Source organism: Bos indicus x Bos taurus, chromosome 13 (genome assembly GCF_003369695.1).
Source record: "Bos indicus x Bos taurus breed Angus x Brahman F1 hybrid chromosome 13, Bos_hybrid_MaternalHap_v2.0, whole genome shotgun sequence".
Lineage (NCBI taxonomy): Eukaryota > Metazoa > Chordata > Mammalia > Artiodactyla > Bovidae > Bos > Bos indicus x Bos taurus.
Window position 1 is genome coordinate 80,016,307 of NC_040088.1, and position 16,830 is coordinate 80,033,136.

Consider the following 16,830-nt stretch of genomic DNA (forward strand, 5'->3'; position numbering starts at 1 on the left):
TATGACTGAGCAACTAACACCATTACTACCACCACTAAAGGGGAGGAATACCTGCATATACCTACTCTAAGTTACACAGAGGGTCTGCCCTGAACTTTTGTTTCTCTGTGAGAATAAGGATGCAGAGGAGGAAAGGAAAATTCCATACACATCATAGATAGATGGCCAAGACTGCTGTGTTCACTTCTCTCTGTATCCACACCCTTTGCAGTATGACTTTAACCTTTTCCTAATAAGAAATGTATTTCCCTGTCTCTTGAATCTGAATTGGTCTTGTCACTTGTTTTGGCTAATAGAAAGTAGTAGAAGCAATGAGCCTAGATCTCAAGAGATTTTGCCTGCTTCTGCCTTTTTTCTTAGAGAAAAACAATACAATGGGAAAGCCTAGAGATCTCTTCAAGAAAATTAGGGAAACCTAGGGAACTCTTCATGTAAAGATGGGCACAATAAAGGACAGAAATGGTATGGACCTAACAGAAGCAGAAGCCATTAAGAAGAGGGGGCAAGAATACACAGAACTATACAAAAAAGATCTTCACAACCCAGATAATCATGATGGTGTGATCACTCACCTGGAGCCAGACATTCTAGAATGCAAAGTCAAGTGGGCCTTAGGAAGCATCATGAGGAACAAAGCTAGTGGAGGTGATGAAATTCCAGTTGAGCTATTTCAGATCCTGAAAGATGATGCTGTGAAAGTGCTGCACTCAATATGCCAGCAAATTTGGAAAACTCAGCAGTGGCCACAGGACTGGAAAAGGTCAGTTTTCATTCCAATCCCAAAGAAAGGCAATGCCAAAGAGTGTTCAAACTATCACACAATTGCTCTCATCTCACACACCAGCAAAGTAATGCTCAAAATTCTCCAAGCCAGGCTTCAACAGTATGTGAACCGTGAACTTCCAGATGTTCAAGCTGGTTTTAGAAAAGGCAGAGGAACCAGAGATCAAATTGCCAACATCTGTTGGGTCATCAAAAAGCAGGACAGTTCCAGAAAAACATCTACTTCTGCTTAATTGACTATGCCAAAGCCTTTGACTGTGTGGATCACAACAAACTGTGGAAAATTCTTCAAGAGATGGGAACACCAGATCACCTGATCTGTCTTCTGAGAAATCTCTATGCATGTCAAGAAGCAACAGTTAGAACTGGACATGGAGTAACAGACTGGTTCCAATATGGGAAAGGAGTACGTTAAGGCTATATATTGTCACCCTGCTTATTTAACTTATATGCAGAGTACATCATGAGAAATGCTGGGCTGGAAGAAGCCCAAGCTGGAATCAAGATTGCTGGGAGAAATATCAATAACCTCAGATATGCAGATGACACCACCCTTATGGCAGAAAGTGAAGAGAAACTAAAAAGCCTCTTGATGAAAGAGGCTCCACTTTCAGTGGAGAGTGAAAAAGTTGGCTTAAAGCTCAACATTCAGAAAACGATGATCATGGCATCTGGTCCCACCACTTCATGGGAAATAGATGGGGAAGCAGTGGAAACAGTGTCAGACTTTATTTTTTGGGGCTCCAAAATCACTGCAGATGGTGACTACAGCCATGAAATCAAAAGACGCTTACTCCTTGGAAGAAAAGTTATGACCAACCTAGATAGCATATTGAAAAGCAGAGACATTACTTTGCCAACAAAGGTTCGTCTAGTCGAGGCTATGGTTTTTCCAGTGGTCATGTATGGATGTGAGAGTTGGACTGTGAAGAAAGCTGAATGCTGAAGAATTGATGCTTTTGAACTGTGGTGTTGGAGAAGACTCTTGAGAGTCCCTTGGACTGCAAGGAGATCCAACCAGTCCATTCTGAAGGAGATCAGCCCTGGGATTTCTTTGGAGGGAATGATGCTGAAGCTGAAACTCCAGTACTTTGGCTACCTCATGTGAAGAGTTGACTCATTGGAAAAGACTCTGATGCTGGGAGGGATTGGGGGCAGAAGGAGAAGGGAACGACAGGATGAGATGGCTTGATGGCATCACTGACTCGATGGACGTGAGTCTGAGTGAACTCCGGGAGTTGGTGATGGACAGGGAAGCCTGGCATGCTGGGATTCATGGGGTCACAAAGAGTCAGATACGACTGAGTGACTGAACTGAACTGAAAGGAAATCAGTCCTGAATATTCACTGGAAGGACTGATGCTGAAGCTCCAATACTTTGGCCACCTGTGTGAAGAACTGACTCATTGGAAAAAGACCCTGAAGGCAGGATAAGGGGACAACAGAGGATGAGATGGTTGGATGGCATCACTGACTCAATGGACATGAATCTGAGTAAACTCTGGGAGTTGGTGATGGATAGGGAGGCCAGGCATGGTGCAATCCATGGGGCCGCAAAGGATTGGACAGGACTGAGTGACTGAACTAAACTCTGTTTCTTGGACTTATCTGATTTTGCCAGGAAAGCAAATCCTGATTGATTTGGAGAATGAGAAACCACAGAGAGAAAAGGGGAGGAGCCTCAGCAGACAGCTGCCAGTTCACCCAGCCTACCTGCAGTTGAGTATAGTCATCATTCTTTTAAAAAATAGCATCTTCTCTTCCACCTCCTACACTCTTTATCTCCTTCAGTGTTTTACATTTCTCTGGCACACTTACCGTCAGATATACTTCATATTTAGTGGTTGACTTATCTGAGCAGATAAACCCTCCAGCTTGAATGTGTGTGCATGTGTACTCAATCGCTTCAGTTGTGTCCAACTCTGTGGGACCCTATGGACTGTAGCCTGCCAGGCTCCTCTGTCCACGGGATTCTCCAGGCAAGAATACTGGAGTGTGTTGCCATGCCCTCCTGCAGGGGATCTTCACGAGCCACTGATAGAACCCAAGCGTCCAATGACTCTTGCATTGGTAGATGGATTCTTTACCACTGAGCCACTTGGGAAGGGTTATCTTCTAGGTCTGTCTACAGCTTTGGAGGCATACATCTGGCTCAAATCATGCCAGTATCACTTACTAGCTTTAATAAGATAAATCTGGTTCAGGTAATCTGTTAATTTATTCTGCAAAATGGGGCTAATAGTGTCAAGGTTAGAGAATTTTTAAGAATTTAATGAGTCATCATAAATGAGGCACTTTGCACAGCACCTGGCTTGTATTAGATGATCAAAAGTATGAATTTTCTTCCCTTTTTCTCAGTTTCTAGTGCAGTTGTCAATGGGCTGACAAATGAGTGCCACAAAGCTTGGGGCGAGGTGGTCAGAACAGAGGCCAGGAGAGGGTGTGGAAGGAGGAGAACCAGGAGAAACGAGAGGCAGACAAGAGGAAAGGGCTCTGTCACTAGGACCCAGGACCACCTTCTAGTGTTTTTGTGGAAGATTTAGGCCTTGCAGTATTCTGCCTTGCCCCAATAATTGTATTTCTAGTGTACTTCCTGAGTTGGTGCATTACCCAGATCTGATTCATCCCTGGAGAATATGTCTTCCTTTAGCCAAAAGGAACTGACTGCATTAGAGCTGAGGCTAGACAAGCTCAATTATCCAAGGAAATATGCTTCAGAATGAATTATGTGTTGGACCTTAAAGCAGGATGCCCATGTCCTACTATTCATATATCCAGTATGGGGTTTTAATTATTCAAACAATGTGGAAACACACTCACTTCACTAAGAACAGATGGAGCTGGGAAAAGAATTTTCTAACATAGCCCATAGATCAACCCCTTAGTTGCTTTGACATACATGGTATGTTTGTTTTCCCCATCTTTGAGCATCCTCTCTACTACCTAATTTTAAGGCATAAATGTCTTGCTAGAGTTGGTCCTTAGAATAACTTCCCTGAGCATCTGGGTATCTCTAGAACTTGTTCTAAAACTTGGGGAGAAGCTAAAGAACTGCAAACATTTGCTGAGGATGATGAGTTTGTCATCACTGGTTTCATTTCTTAACAGCTCTCACCAAACCTCTGGAACTACTGGTAAAATGACCTGGCAGTGAGCCAAGGTGATCAGGACGAATTCACCTGCATTGCCTCTGCGGGGTAGGAGAGGGAAGCAGCAGAGGTGGCAGGAGTGAGGAGATAATGATGGCACTGGTGACGAGGTGGAGGGGGAGGCAAGGGCAGCAGCAGCAGTGGTGATGGGGTGGTGGTGATGACTGGGGATGGAGCCGTGATAAAGGAGGTGCTAGTTAGGATGATTCAGAGGCGGTAGAGGTAGTGGCAAGGTCAAGGTGGTGGTAGTCAAAGCAGTGGTGGTGGAGGAGCTGGAAGGGTACAGGTTATGACGGAGGTTACGGTGGCAGAGACAGTAATGGGGGTGAAAGTGGTGACATCAAAAGAATTGAAAACACACGTCTGCACAAAAACCTGTGTGTGAATGTTCAGAGCCTCATAACTGATAAGAGTCCAAAGGTAAAAACACTGCAAATGTCCAGCAATGGATGAAAGGATAAACAAAATGTTTTCCATACAATAGATGTTATTTGGCCATAAAAAGGAAAACTCTGATACATGCTACACTATGGATGAAATCTTGAAAACATGATGCTGAATAAAAGAAGCTAGTCACAAAGGACCACATATTGTACCATTCCATTTATAGGAAATGTTCAGAATAGGCAAATCTATAGACAAAACTTAAATCAGTGGTTGCCTATGGCTGAGGGAAGAGGAATGGGAATGACTACTGATAGGTATGGAGTTTCTTTGGGGGATGATAAAAATATTCTAAAATTAGATTGCACAACTATGAATATACTAGAAACTATTGGATAATACAAATATTGAATATATTGGCTTCCCTGATGGATCAGATGGTAAAGAATCTGTCTGCAATGTGGGAAATCCAAGTTTGATCCCTAGATTGGGGAGATCCCCTGGAGAAGGAAATGGCAAACTACCCCAGTATTCTTGTCTGGAGAATCCCATGGATGGAGGAGCCTGGCAGGCTGCAGTCCATGGGGTGGCAAAGAGTTGGACACGACTGAGCAACTAGCACTTTCACTTTCACACTGGATTATACGTTTTAAATGGGTGAATGTTATGATATGTCAATAAAGCTGCTAAATAAAATGGAGGCAGCAGTGGTGGTGGTCGTGGTGGCCTCAGTTTGGTGGGGTGATACTGGAGAGAAGGAAGATGAGAGTTGATTGACACCTAATATACCTTAATCCATGTACAGCCAAGTCTGAGTACTACCGATTTTTCCTATGGATTTTTTTTTTTTCTTCTGTGCCTCCTGGTTGAATTACATTCCCCCCATGGCCAACACTGATCTCTACATAAGAATTTGTGAAACAGATTATAAAAATCATGCCACGTTTCAATGCCAATGGATCATGTGTAGAAGGGACACCTTTGCTTTTCCCACACGGTGTCCTTAGCACACAGAACTGACTTCTTAGGAGTGATGGGACTGTAGCCAGATTTCTTCTTCTCATGTGAGTACAAACTCAGACAGGGTCCATGAAGAAATTAAAGCAGACATCTGGGGTCTATAATTTTTAATAATTTTAAACTAGCTACAAAATGTCAATCACATCACAAACTGACAGAGGAGACAGGAGGAATTTAATATTACATGCCGTAATGATATTTATCTCATAGTTTATCTATATTTCATTCATTTACATTATTTTTTTTAAAGGTTTCTTTATCAGCTACTAAATATCTCAGCAATTTGGTGTGCATAGCTCTAGATTAAGCAACAGAGAATTGTACTGATAACAAACCACAGGGGAAATAGTGATTAGTAAGAGTCAGCCTTATAAAATTTACATCTCCACACTGTTTCACAGCAAGGTTGCTTTCTCCAAAACACAGTCTTCAAAAGCAGCAAACAAACTCTATATTACATCCATTGGACATAATTTCAGTCAAACGTATATTTTGCTGGAAATGATTGAATGGTGAGTATGTCAAACCCATCTTTTTTTAAAATTATTTTTTTTAAAAAAGGATGATTATGATTGATAAGTTTAAATATTGACAGAAAGAAGTGACACTACTGCAGTTTTGCTGGTATAACTTAATCTTGACAGTGTCTCAATACTGAGCATGCTTTGTTGTTGTTTTGCTGTTGCTGCTGTTGTTGTATGTGTGTTTTCTCATCAGTATGCTACTGTCATGGAAATATTTTGTTTAAGTAGGAATCTAAAAATCTATTTAGTTCTCATGCATAAATGCATAAATCACATCACTTTGAGTGCAATGCCTGTTAGGTAATTCCACGTTGTCTAATCATGAAATCATAAAGACAGATGACAGCCATGAGAAACCAAAGACAGCAAATTTTGAGTTTCAGAGCCTGACACCCAAAGAAAGGACCGTGGCAGTAGCTCTGTGGAATGTCACAGTTTTACAAGAACAATACTGTGTACTGAAAGAATCAACAGCACATTGAGCATTCCTAATTTGTTATCATTCAGCAAACACCATTGAAAAGAGAAAAGGTAAAATGAAACCCAAGACATCTTACATAAAAAGTTAGAGCCACCAAATGACCACTATATATAGCCTTTGGAAAGAAGGAGACCCAGAAAAAACAGAAGACACGTAGTATCGTTGGGCTGATGGATGACACAAAACAACATTCACAATGGGGGCAGGTTGATGTGTGCATGTGTGCAGACCTACTAGGTAATACCATGAGAAAGCATGAAGGTGCTATCTTGCCCAACAGCATTTGGAAGAAGACACAGACGGGCCATTTAACCACTCCCCAGCATCTTTGTTGCACGTTGGTTGGCCTCATCAATTCTGGTTTTGTTGGAATCAGCCTAGAAAAAGGGGAAAGAAAAACAAAATTCAGTTTATCCATTAAAATTCTATTGGACCCCTTCAGAGTCCAGTTCCAATGCCTCCTATTGGGTGAAGGCATTTTGAAACTTTCCTTTTCATCAGAATGAACCATCCCTTCTTTTGTTTTCCCAGAACCACTGGCTGGACTTGAGCATGATCACAGAAGTTTGATCTCATGACTTAGTTCTCAAGACTGTTTTCCCTATCACAGAGTGTTCTTTGGAGGACAGAGACATATCATTTATCTTTCTCTTCTGGAACGACACCCAACGACTTCTATGGCAGACATTCACATCTGTTAAACTGAGTTGAATTCCTGCTATTTGTACAGTTACTAGCAGTGTCACTTTGGGCAGATTACTTAACATTTTGGGGCCTCAGCTTTCTGCACGGTAAGCTGGGGGCAGTAAAGAACACTGCTGGCGAGCACAGTACCACTACTAGGTCCTGCTCACTCAACTGGGACAACATCAAGATTGATATCAACACTGAGGGATATACTGTTGTTAGCTCCTATTTCCAACTGAGGAAACCAAGCAGAGAGGATTTAGGCAATTTGTCTAACGTCACAGCGCTAATAAATGGGGAAACCAGAGTCAGAAGGTCCGGAGTCAGAGTCCACACTATAATCACTGTTAGTCATCTTACTACTTAGGTTTGCTATGAGGATGAAATGAGTTGCTACACATAATGGTCTTAGAATAATGTTTTGCAGAAATGAAGTGCTCAATATATCTTATCTTACAACTACTTCTGTTGGGTGAAAACGTGGTTTGCTTTTGCAATATTTAAGATTTTTTAGTCCCATTTCTGAAGACTTACTCCTGTCAGCTTGATAACTGGCTTGTTTTAACAGAGACACACTTACTATCATTTTGTATTTTGACTGACTGCCTCACTGCTTGAGTTCTCTTTTGCTCTACATGCATCATGAAACCTAGGACTACTACCTGGATATACTGTTAAACGCCAGAAAATGAACTATTCCTAACATTACCGAAGAACATACGAGTCAGCAAGCAGAAGGGAAGACAAACGTTCCTTTGTGGCTGTTGTTTCTGCTCTATTGTGGTTGGTAATGTGGTCTGTCTCTCTCCAGCCTGGGAAGGGGCCAGGAAACTGAGAGGCAGGGCAGGGAAACTGGACTGGTTTATAGCAACAGTACTTATTCGCTGATTACTGCTTTCACATCAACAACTGTGCCTGGTGCTTTGTAATCTCCACCAAGTTGTGTCTTCTTTATCCAGTTTAGTTGTGAAATCCCAGGACACTAGAGTTACCACTATTCAAATAGAAATTTGCCAAGTGAAAGAAAAATATTTCTAGGCTGTTCATAGCTTTGAATTATCTGGCAATGGTTCCTTACCATCTGTTTGGATAGTTAAGAGTTGACTTCAAAACAGTTAAGGCAGAACACTAATTTTCCTTGATTGTTTGGATCTTTAGACTCGTAGTTTTGAAGTTTAGGCTTCTAATTTGGAAAATGGGTATTTCTCTCCAGTTTTCCTGAACGCTTTAGTATTCCCAAACGCTTTAGTATTCCCTCGTTAGCTACAAGTCCTATCAGAAATACTAACACTTTGATCCAAAGGAAAATCAGAAGCTCAGATCAATGTGAAATGTTCCTTAAGATTGGATTATGCTGATTATTTTTCCAGACTTAACTTTGAGAACTGCTCAAATAAGGAAAAGGCTTCCTTGGTGGCTCACAGGTTAAAGCGTCTGCCTGCAATGCGGGAGACCTGGGTTTGATCCCTGGGTTGGGAAGATCCCCTGGAGAAGGAAATGGCAACCCACTCCAGTATTCTTGCCTGGAGAATCCCATGGACAGAGGAGCCTGGTGGGCTACAGTCCACAGGGTCGCAAAGAGTCAGACATGACTGGGCACCAAATAAGGAAAAAACATACATTTAAAAACAGATAGCACTTCTGAAGGCAAACATTCTAGGATTTCTTGCATTATGAAGGCACTGGTGAGGCTTCATGTGATGGTACAAGAGAATGTTTTGAAGTAGAGCATAAGGCTACTCTTTGGATACACTCAAAGAATCTGGGAGGAGCTAGAACAGACGTATCGTCAATGAGCATCTGTGATGTCCACCTCAGTTCTTTCCGAAGCATATCAAAATTCCAGCCTATACAATATCTGACACCACAGGAGCCAAATCTTTATTATATTATATAACATATGTGCTTTTAGGAAAAAAATCCTGAGATAATCTTCTTTCACTTGTCTTCCTGGTATTTGGAGAATGCATCTGTGTTTACTCTTGTAAGACATATTTATACAATATATCCCATCTCTGTTTTCACATTTCTATTTAGAGAATCCTAAACTTGCTAATACACTCAAGATACATTACATGATTTGCCTTTGTGAGAAAACCTGATCCAAAAAACCAGCGGAAGAGGTAGAAGGGGCTGTTTAGCCCACGCTTCTGAACACTCTGGAAATCTTAACTCCAGACCATGGCAAGTAGCTTTTCGGGCACGACTCTGACTTCTGGAAGAGGATGTCTGTATCTTACACGACAGGCTGTTCTGATCCCGGGTTTGAGCTGTTCTCTTCTTATCTTTCCCCTGGAGAAGGAAATAGCAACCCACCCCAGTATCAGATGAGGAACCAGGTCGTGAAGCTGGTGAGCAGGAAAGCCTTGCTGGAACTCAAGATCTTAGCTTTCAAACGCCATGCTTCCATACTGATGGGAGACCGTGAGCAATGCTCAATCTTCAACTTTACTGTATTTAACAGTAAAGATGCGATGTGTGCATTGCATCTTGCACGGACAATTTTAAATCCAAGTTTGAACATTATTGTTTCCTTAGCAACAGTTCCCATAAAGACCTGACAGAAACTTGCCCCATTTTAATAGATTTCTAAAAGAATCATACAATTCCAGCCTTAGAAGACTGCCTATTTATAAATACCCTAAGTCAGAAAACAGGGTTTTCAAATGGACAAAGTAATTTCTTGACAGTCCATAGGAATGTACTGAAGACTGCATTATTTTGGATTCCCAAAACTTCACTACTAATTGAAGTGATGAGAAAGGATCATGATTGGTGGAGTTGGGTGAGGGTTGTTGTTTGGGTCATGAGAGAATATGGGAGAAATAGAAGATTCTCTTTAGTCCTACAGTATGATTTTAATCCTGGATATGCAGATCTTTGCACACCATTTTCTATGATCAGAAGTAAGAATTTGCAAAAGAAGGTAGAAGTCTACTAATAATCATGTAACATGTATCATTTGGGGCAATGCTGAATTGAAATGGGTTTTATCTCAATCATATCCACATTTTTATTTTGAGGAAAAAAAGGCTAGTTATTAGAAGGGAACTAGACCCCTGCCCCACTTCTTAAGCAATTCGTTATCCAAGGATGAGATAAACTATAATGGCTATTTCCTATCTACTTGCCTGACTTTTGATGAAACACTATAGCTGCACAAGTCTTGGTTCTTGCAGTAAACTGGGCCCAGAATGAAAACTTTCCCCTAAAGAATAGACCTAGAGATGTGAAGTGGTAGATTAAGATGCCACCTGCCTTTCCAGGAAAACTGCTTGCTTAAAGCCCAGCTCTGTCAATAAAGACTTGACCCCTCTTTCTTAGTAGAAGTTCTCTCTCTAGGACTCTAATTGAGTTAGAGATATTTTATCTCCCTACATCTGTGAGTCAATTGGGTCCTTGGATAGAAAAATGGCTACTTTTCCTTTTTTTTTTTCCCCCCGAATCATTTTCCTATTGGAAGGTGGTTCAGCAATTATTTCTTAGTTCATTTTTCTGGGCCATAATGGGTTAGATCCATTTCTGTTGGCTCCAGGGCTTTTTGAAACTCTCAATATTGTTCTAAAAATCTATTGATTTACACAGCTTAAAAGCTTTAGCACATCAAAGGCTCTTACCAACAATAAGCATGACTTGTGAAGTAAGCAAAGCACAGGTATTTTGTCAACTACACTGACATTTGTGTAGCTCAATATTGATTAGGCAAAATATTATGCAGTCAAATATCTTTATAAAGTGCATAGAACACAATAGGGCAAAACGCTCCCTTTAAGTCTACTCATTCCTTTCTTAAGTCAGTGGAGGATGCTCAGATCCCAAGAAACAGAGTATTTAGTCTTACGATTCAAGAGAGCACAAAAACTGCCCTTCGACCCCCAACCAAAGTGGAATGAGTTGTTGAAAAGAAACTCAGGGTTTCAGGCTCAAAACTTCAATATCTTCCAAGGAATAAACTCACATCATACAAGATTAGCTAAGTAGAATTGATTATAGATGCACAGTTACCATTAAACTCATAATTTGCCTATTTCTCCCTGTTGGCACTTGGATATCTTGAGAATATAAATAATATTTAGGAGTCTACTGATTAGGGAGGGGATGGAACACAAAGACAGAGACTGTATCAGATTTGCATAGTGTAGAATATAAGGTGTGGGTGCCCCAAATCTTTTTATAAAAGCTTTCCAGTGCTTCTTTCTGTTCCTTCCTAATCTGAAGCCCCCAACCCTATCTTTTTCCACTTGACTGTCTCTACTCTTTCTGACACTAGGCGGCTCAGTCTTAGTGTGACATCTGGTGTCCTTATATGAACTCAATTTCATTAGATTATGTTGCCTACTTCGAGATCTGGACATGTGCACTTTTGAACTGGAAATGGAATCTGGGCCTTTTTGAACTATCATTTGAGCTTCCGCACTTAGAGAATCAAAGCTCGTATTCATCTTCTGGCAAACCTAAAATAACTGTTCTTCCCTCCATTTCCTGATTCTATTCCTACATCATCTCTGACAAGCTCTTAACCAACCTTCAAGACTCAATTCAAATTCATCTTTTTGGGTGAGATTTTCCCATCCCCTGACCCTTGAAATCTTTCCCCATCTAACCTGACTTAGCATCTGATGTGCAACTTTCTTGACAAATTATTTTCCTCTGGATGCTCACTGCCTCCCATAGGCTATGAGTTTCTTGGCAGTGGAGATGGTGTCTTTCTCATCTTAATATGTCCTTTGATGCCTAGCACAATGCCTATAGTAAAGGTGGCCCTGAGGAATATCTGCTAGATTAAATTCTACCTTATTATTTATTTATCTGTTGCTGTATTTCTGTCTCGGAAAATTAAGGGGAAGATGTCTATCTACCAGGGCCTGAATCCAAAGTCACGGTTTGAGGGTCTTGTTAAGCCATTCACGCTTCCTTGGTGGTTATTTCAGAGAAGGTGATAAGCAACAGAAACCTGCTGACTGCCCCGTGCTCACCTTCTCCATGATCCTGTCGATCTGGCGGTTCTGTGTATCAATCTCATTGCCCATATCCAGGGCCATATGACGGAGGTTTCCAATGATGCCGCTCACCTGCTCCAGGTTTTCATCCATTTCATTTTCTCGGGCATCATTTGTTACCCTGGGCATCAAAGAAGAGGTTTTAGAAGGTAAGAAAAACTCAAATGCCCAGGACCCAAAGCTTAGGGAAAATCTATTGATCTCCAGGTATCAATCCGATCCTTTTTAAATCTCTGTTCTCTATGAGAACATTTTAGCTTGTGTAGATAGGAAAATAATTTGTAAATGCATTATTGAACACTTAAATTTCTACTTTTAAAGACGGCATATTGAGCAGATTAATATATCACTTCTCTCAATTCTACCAACACCTCATTTCCTCCCTTTATGACTATCCCAATTTTCATGTTTTGAGGCTAAAATCATTTTAGTTGGGAGGATTCCAGGTTAGAGAATGAAGGTGGAACCAGTTAGAAACTGTACTTTTCTTTGTGAAATGTCAATCAAAATCTCCAAGACTCAAATTTATAAGGAAAGAAAAGCTATTGTACTAAGTGCGAGAGTTTCTCCACTCATCTACTTCTCCACTTGGGACAAACATTAATGGGAAGAGTAATGAGAATAACAGTCTGCCCCTTAATCCTATTTGCTCCCAAGAACTCCAAAGGGAACTACTTTTTCAAGACGATTTTTACTTGCTCAGGTTTCGATGCTATGTGGTTTTTTGTGACATTGTGAGTAGGTGATTTCAAGGAAGAAAACCGTGATAAAATATTGTTTCAGCCTATGTAGGGAGGAAGGAATTGGCTCTCAAAATGCCTTCCCCAAAGGGAGTTCCCATTTTTTTCATAACTCAGCTTGAAAGTTAAGAAGGCACTTTTTTTTTTCCTTAAAAAAACTTCTAATTGCAATTTATTTACATATCATTTTTATTAATAGCTACTATATAGCCACAGTTCACCCCCTGCACTGTATGGATCCATGCACTGCTCAATCTGTCTTTAAGAAAGAACTCATTGTTTTAAAAAAGAAAGAACTCATCGCCCAGTTGTAAGGAGTGTGATTAGCTGACAGCTTCTCATTGTTCATTCCTTTAGGTATGCTTTGAGCTGAGGTCTTGTTCTCAAGGTGGCCCCAGGCAATGACGAAGCAAGACTTTTTACAAAGACTTAGTCATTTCTACCTACCGTGGAATTCCTCCAATGAGCAACTTTGCTGTGGAGTTCCCAATGAGTTGGTAGATTGCTTGCCAGCTCTGCCTGATGGTCTGACAGCTCTTTCCCAGTCTTACTTCCCCCCTTTCCCTCCCCAATGTTGCTCTCTAATAAACCTTTTGCACTCTCTCTCATTCTTGGCACCTGCTTTTGACCCAGCTAATGGACATGGGCACATACCACACTAACTTTATTGTAAATGGTAGATACTTATTTCAGAATGTCTGGGTTTTTCCTCCTACAGATGGCGATGGGCTAAAATTTGCTCACAGGGGTTAAAACCCATCCCTCATGGTAAATCCCAATGTAGACTGCTCCTCTAGGGTTTTTAAAGCAATCTAGGCCAGATAAAGTTAAAGGGGAACTTCCCAGGTTTCATATGTAGAAAAGAAGTTTACATAAATGATCGTCAGCAGCTATGACTTACTTCTGGTTCCATAGTTCTCAGCCTTCTATTCATATTAAAATCTGAGGGGCTCTAAAAACTACTGACACCTGGATTTCACTTCTAGAGATTCTGATTCTGATACAGTCAGTATGGAGTAAGCCCAGGCATCTCAACCTCTGCCCACAGCTATAATTACTGTTGGGCTCCGGTGACAGTTCTCTCCTGTCCCTTTAGTATCCTTCCTGCCATTGCTAGTTCATAGATGTTTCACCATTCCTTATTATTGACCCTGCCCGCATCTCTGTACATAATCTCATAAATTCTGTCCAATCAAAGTCATGGAGTGAAACATTGTTTACTGCACACTGATGCTGGATGTGGTCATGTGGCTGGCTTTGTCCAGTGAAATGTGGGCAAAGGCCTGACAAGTGCTTGCACGTGGGAGCCTACCCTTTGGTGCTGTCACCACCACACAAGAACCATGGGCTTGCCTGGGGAGAGGTCGCATAGAAGAGAAGGGACGCCTCATACCCACGGCCCCAGCCAGTCACCAGACAAGGAAGCACTGCTGTCTTAGATCATCTTGCACCCACTTGCATGTAATGAGCAAGCCCAGGAGATGCTCTCAGAAGACCTGCTCAGTCAACACAGAGATTCAGAAGTTAAAAAAAAAAAAATGGTGTTTTTTTTTCTTTTTTTTTGGTGGCACCACTCGACTTGTGAGCTCTTAGTTCTCTGAGCAGGGATTGAACCCAGAGCATGATGGTGAAAGCACCGAGTCCTAACCATTGGACTGCCAGGGAACTTCCCAGTGTTGTTTTAAAACCCACTCAGGTTGGAGTGGTTTGTCACTCAAAAGTAGGCAACTGCTATAGTGCCAGCTGCACAAGGCTCACCTGCGGATGAAGCCACCACTGATGGCCATCTGCTCCCGTTCGTCAACCACGCGAGCAGGCTGGCTGGCCACAACTCCATCCTGATTATTGCCCCAGGCTTTTTTGTAAGCATCACTTGATTTAAGCCTATGCAAAAAAGAGGGTGAGTGACGAGCAAAAGGGGCGGCGCATCAAGCTCACAACAATCATTACCTCTTCAAGCTCAGAACCGAACCAAGCGAATGAGTTTTAATTCGAGGCATTAGAGAATACCGATATATCATAATCCAGACCCAAACAGTTGGCCACCACCAAGCCTCAGCTACTAAGGATTTCATTTTAGTTAGTTTAGTTGGATTTAAGACAAGGATTAACGTAGTTGGAGGACATTCAGTTCTATTTCAATGACATGGTTATATTTGGAGACACAAAACACAGAAAAAAACATACTGGCAGACAGACACAAAACAAGACTGCCAAGTAGAGTGTGTCTATCACACCACAGCAACACACTGTCATCAAGAAAAACATCCTGGACCAAGTTTTTACACACCATCATGCAAAGATTCCCGTTTTAATTGTTTTCCCCCAATGCATGTGCAGAACCAAGCATTCTCACTCTGCATGGAGAACATACAGGATTGGTGGTTGGCCAAGGGTGATGGTCTTTGAGTTGCCTCTAGAGTGATTTGAATTAGATAATATATCGGTACTTCCAAACAGTCACCATACATCCAGAGTCGATGTACAAACCTTTGTCCACAGAGACAAAAAGTAAAAGAGGCATAGTGAAATGAATGCAGGAAAATAGAAGAGAGAACAAGCCATCTAGCACCAAAAAGGGAAATCCCTCTACATCTTCTTCATGCACCAGCTACAGGCATGAGTAGAAAGTGAAGCATTCTCATTTAAGCCAAACTACTCCAGAAGTTGACCATTCTCAAAAAAGGCAGTAGCAGGACAGTAATAGCCTTCATGAGGATTTGAAACGCAGGTTCAATAGCTTCTTTGTTGGACTGAGGGACAGGACGGGAGTGGTTATAGCTGCCTACTTCAAACTATCCTGGGATGTGGTAGGGGAAAGTGGTATGGAACTGGTGTGGTCTCTGTGGGCCATATTTCACTGAGCTGCCTTGGAGAGAGACTTAAAATCCAGGCATACCTATTGTGCCCAATAGACACGTGTGCAGCATATTTTGGTGGGTGTGTTGTAACTGAGCAATCAAAGATGTTTTTATGTTCTTTGCATAGTAGAAGCCACATGCTTTTTAGTCCAAGAACAGAACTTCTTTTGGTCCTGTTTTCACATTTTCTATTCTCTATTATACGACACCAGAATTTAACCTTTTTTTTTTTTTTCCTGGAGGACCATAGCCATCTATTAAAACTGGCACTAAGACTAATATTTGAATATTAGGGACCAAGAAACCCCAGCGACAAATTGGAAAATTGTACAGATGGAAATTCAGCAACTCCCACATCTAATGTATAATGCCATAGCCTTCAAGCAGTCAGAATTCACTGCTCTAAAGAGCCAGGGCCACTTAGTGGGACAGGATCCAAAAATGAATTTAATAGAGTTTAGAGTATGGCTTTGTTTTTGTTATTTTCCAAATCCCCATCCCCTCCCTCCTTACATTAACAGAAGTTATATGGACCTTGTGATGCTTTCTGCTATGTAAAATGTCTTGTGTACCATCTTTGGCAGTCAAGGGAGTGGGAAAGTTTGCGTTTCTGAACGAAGGCAAATCACTGCACCCACAATGCTGCACATAGACTCACATAACTGCGGGACATCTACCATAGTCCCTCGAAACATGCCGAGACAGGGCGAAGCCCCCAGAGAGTGCAGGGCGCCACCAGCCACTGTGCTGTGACACATGGTTTTTAAAGCATTATTTACACACAATAGGGAACACTTCAGTCAAGCTTTGAAGCTCAGTTAGGGTCTCTTGTGTAATAAGGAATTAGTGCCAACTAGTACGTGGAATTCCCAGGGGTCGTGATTTCATCTGAGCATTAGAATCTGTCACAGGGAGGGAGGGGGGCCTGCCTCCACCCTTTGTCCACACAGTTGGTGGATGGGGAAAATGTATCTATGAAATTCATCACAAAATAGGTAGACATCTCACCTGGGGGCAAGTGGCCACTGAAAATGATGAACAGTTAAATCTTGACTAACTGGAATGCTATTTTGGTGAATTATAGGACTTTCCTAACACAGTGGGCCATGGAGGTAAATTTAGTATCAAGAGTGATGGCTGACTCTCTGTTAGACTCTTGAGCCACTTTCCTGCCTTAGAGTCTTAGGGCAGGGAACATGAT

The 16,830-nt window shown here is 41.6% G+C and overlaps 1 protein-coding gene across 2 annotated transcripts in view; it reads right to left on the reverse strand.

Annotated features, from left to right (window-relative positions):
• Positions 1-5,426: 5,426 nt before the first annotated feature.
• The window catches only part of SNAP25 (synaptosome associated protein 25), an 83,675-nt gene continuing 72,271 nt past the window's right edge, over positions 5,427-16,830 (reverse strand). For both annotated transcript variants that reach the window (XM_027560311.1, XM_027560310.1), the window contains exons 6-8: positions 14,527-14,652; positions 12,005-12,149; positions 5,427-6,718 (exon numbers count right to left, since the gene is read on the reverse strand). In XM_027560311.1, the coding sequence (XP_027416112.1) occupies positions 6,650-6,718; positions 12,005-12,149; positions 14,527-14,652 (340 nt within the window). In that variant the 3' untranslated portion in view covers positions 5,427-6,649. The remainder of the gene's footprint in view (positions 6,719-12,004; positions 12,150-14,526; positions 14,653-16,830) is intronic.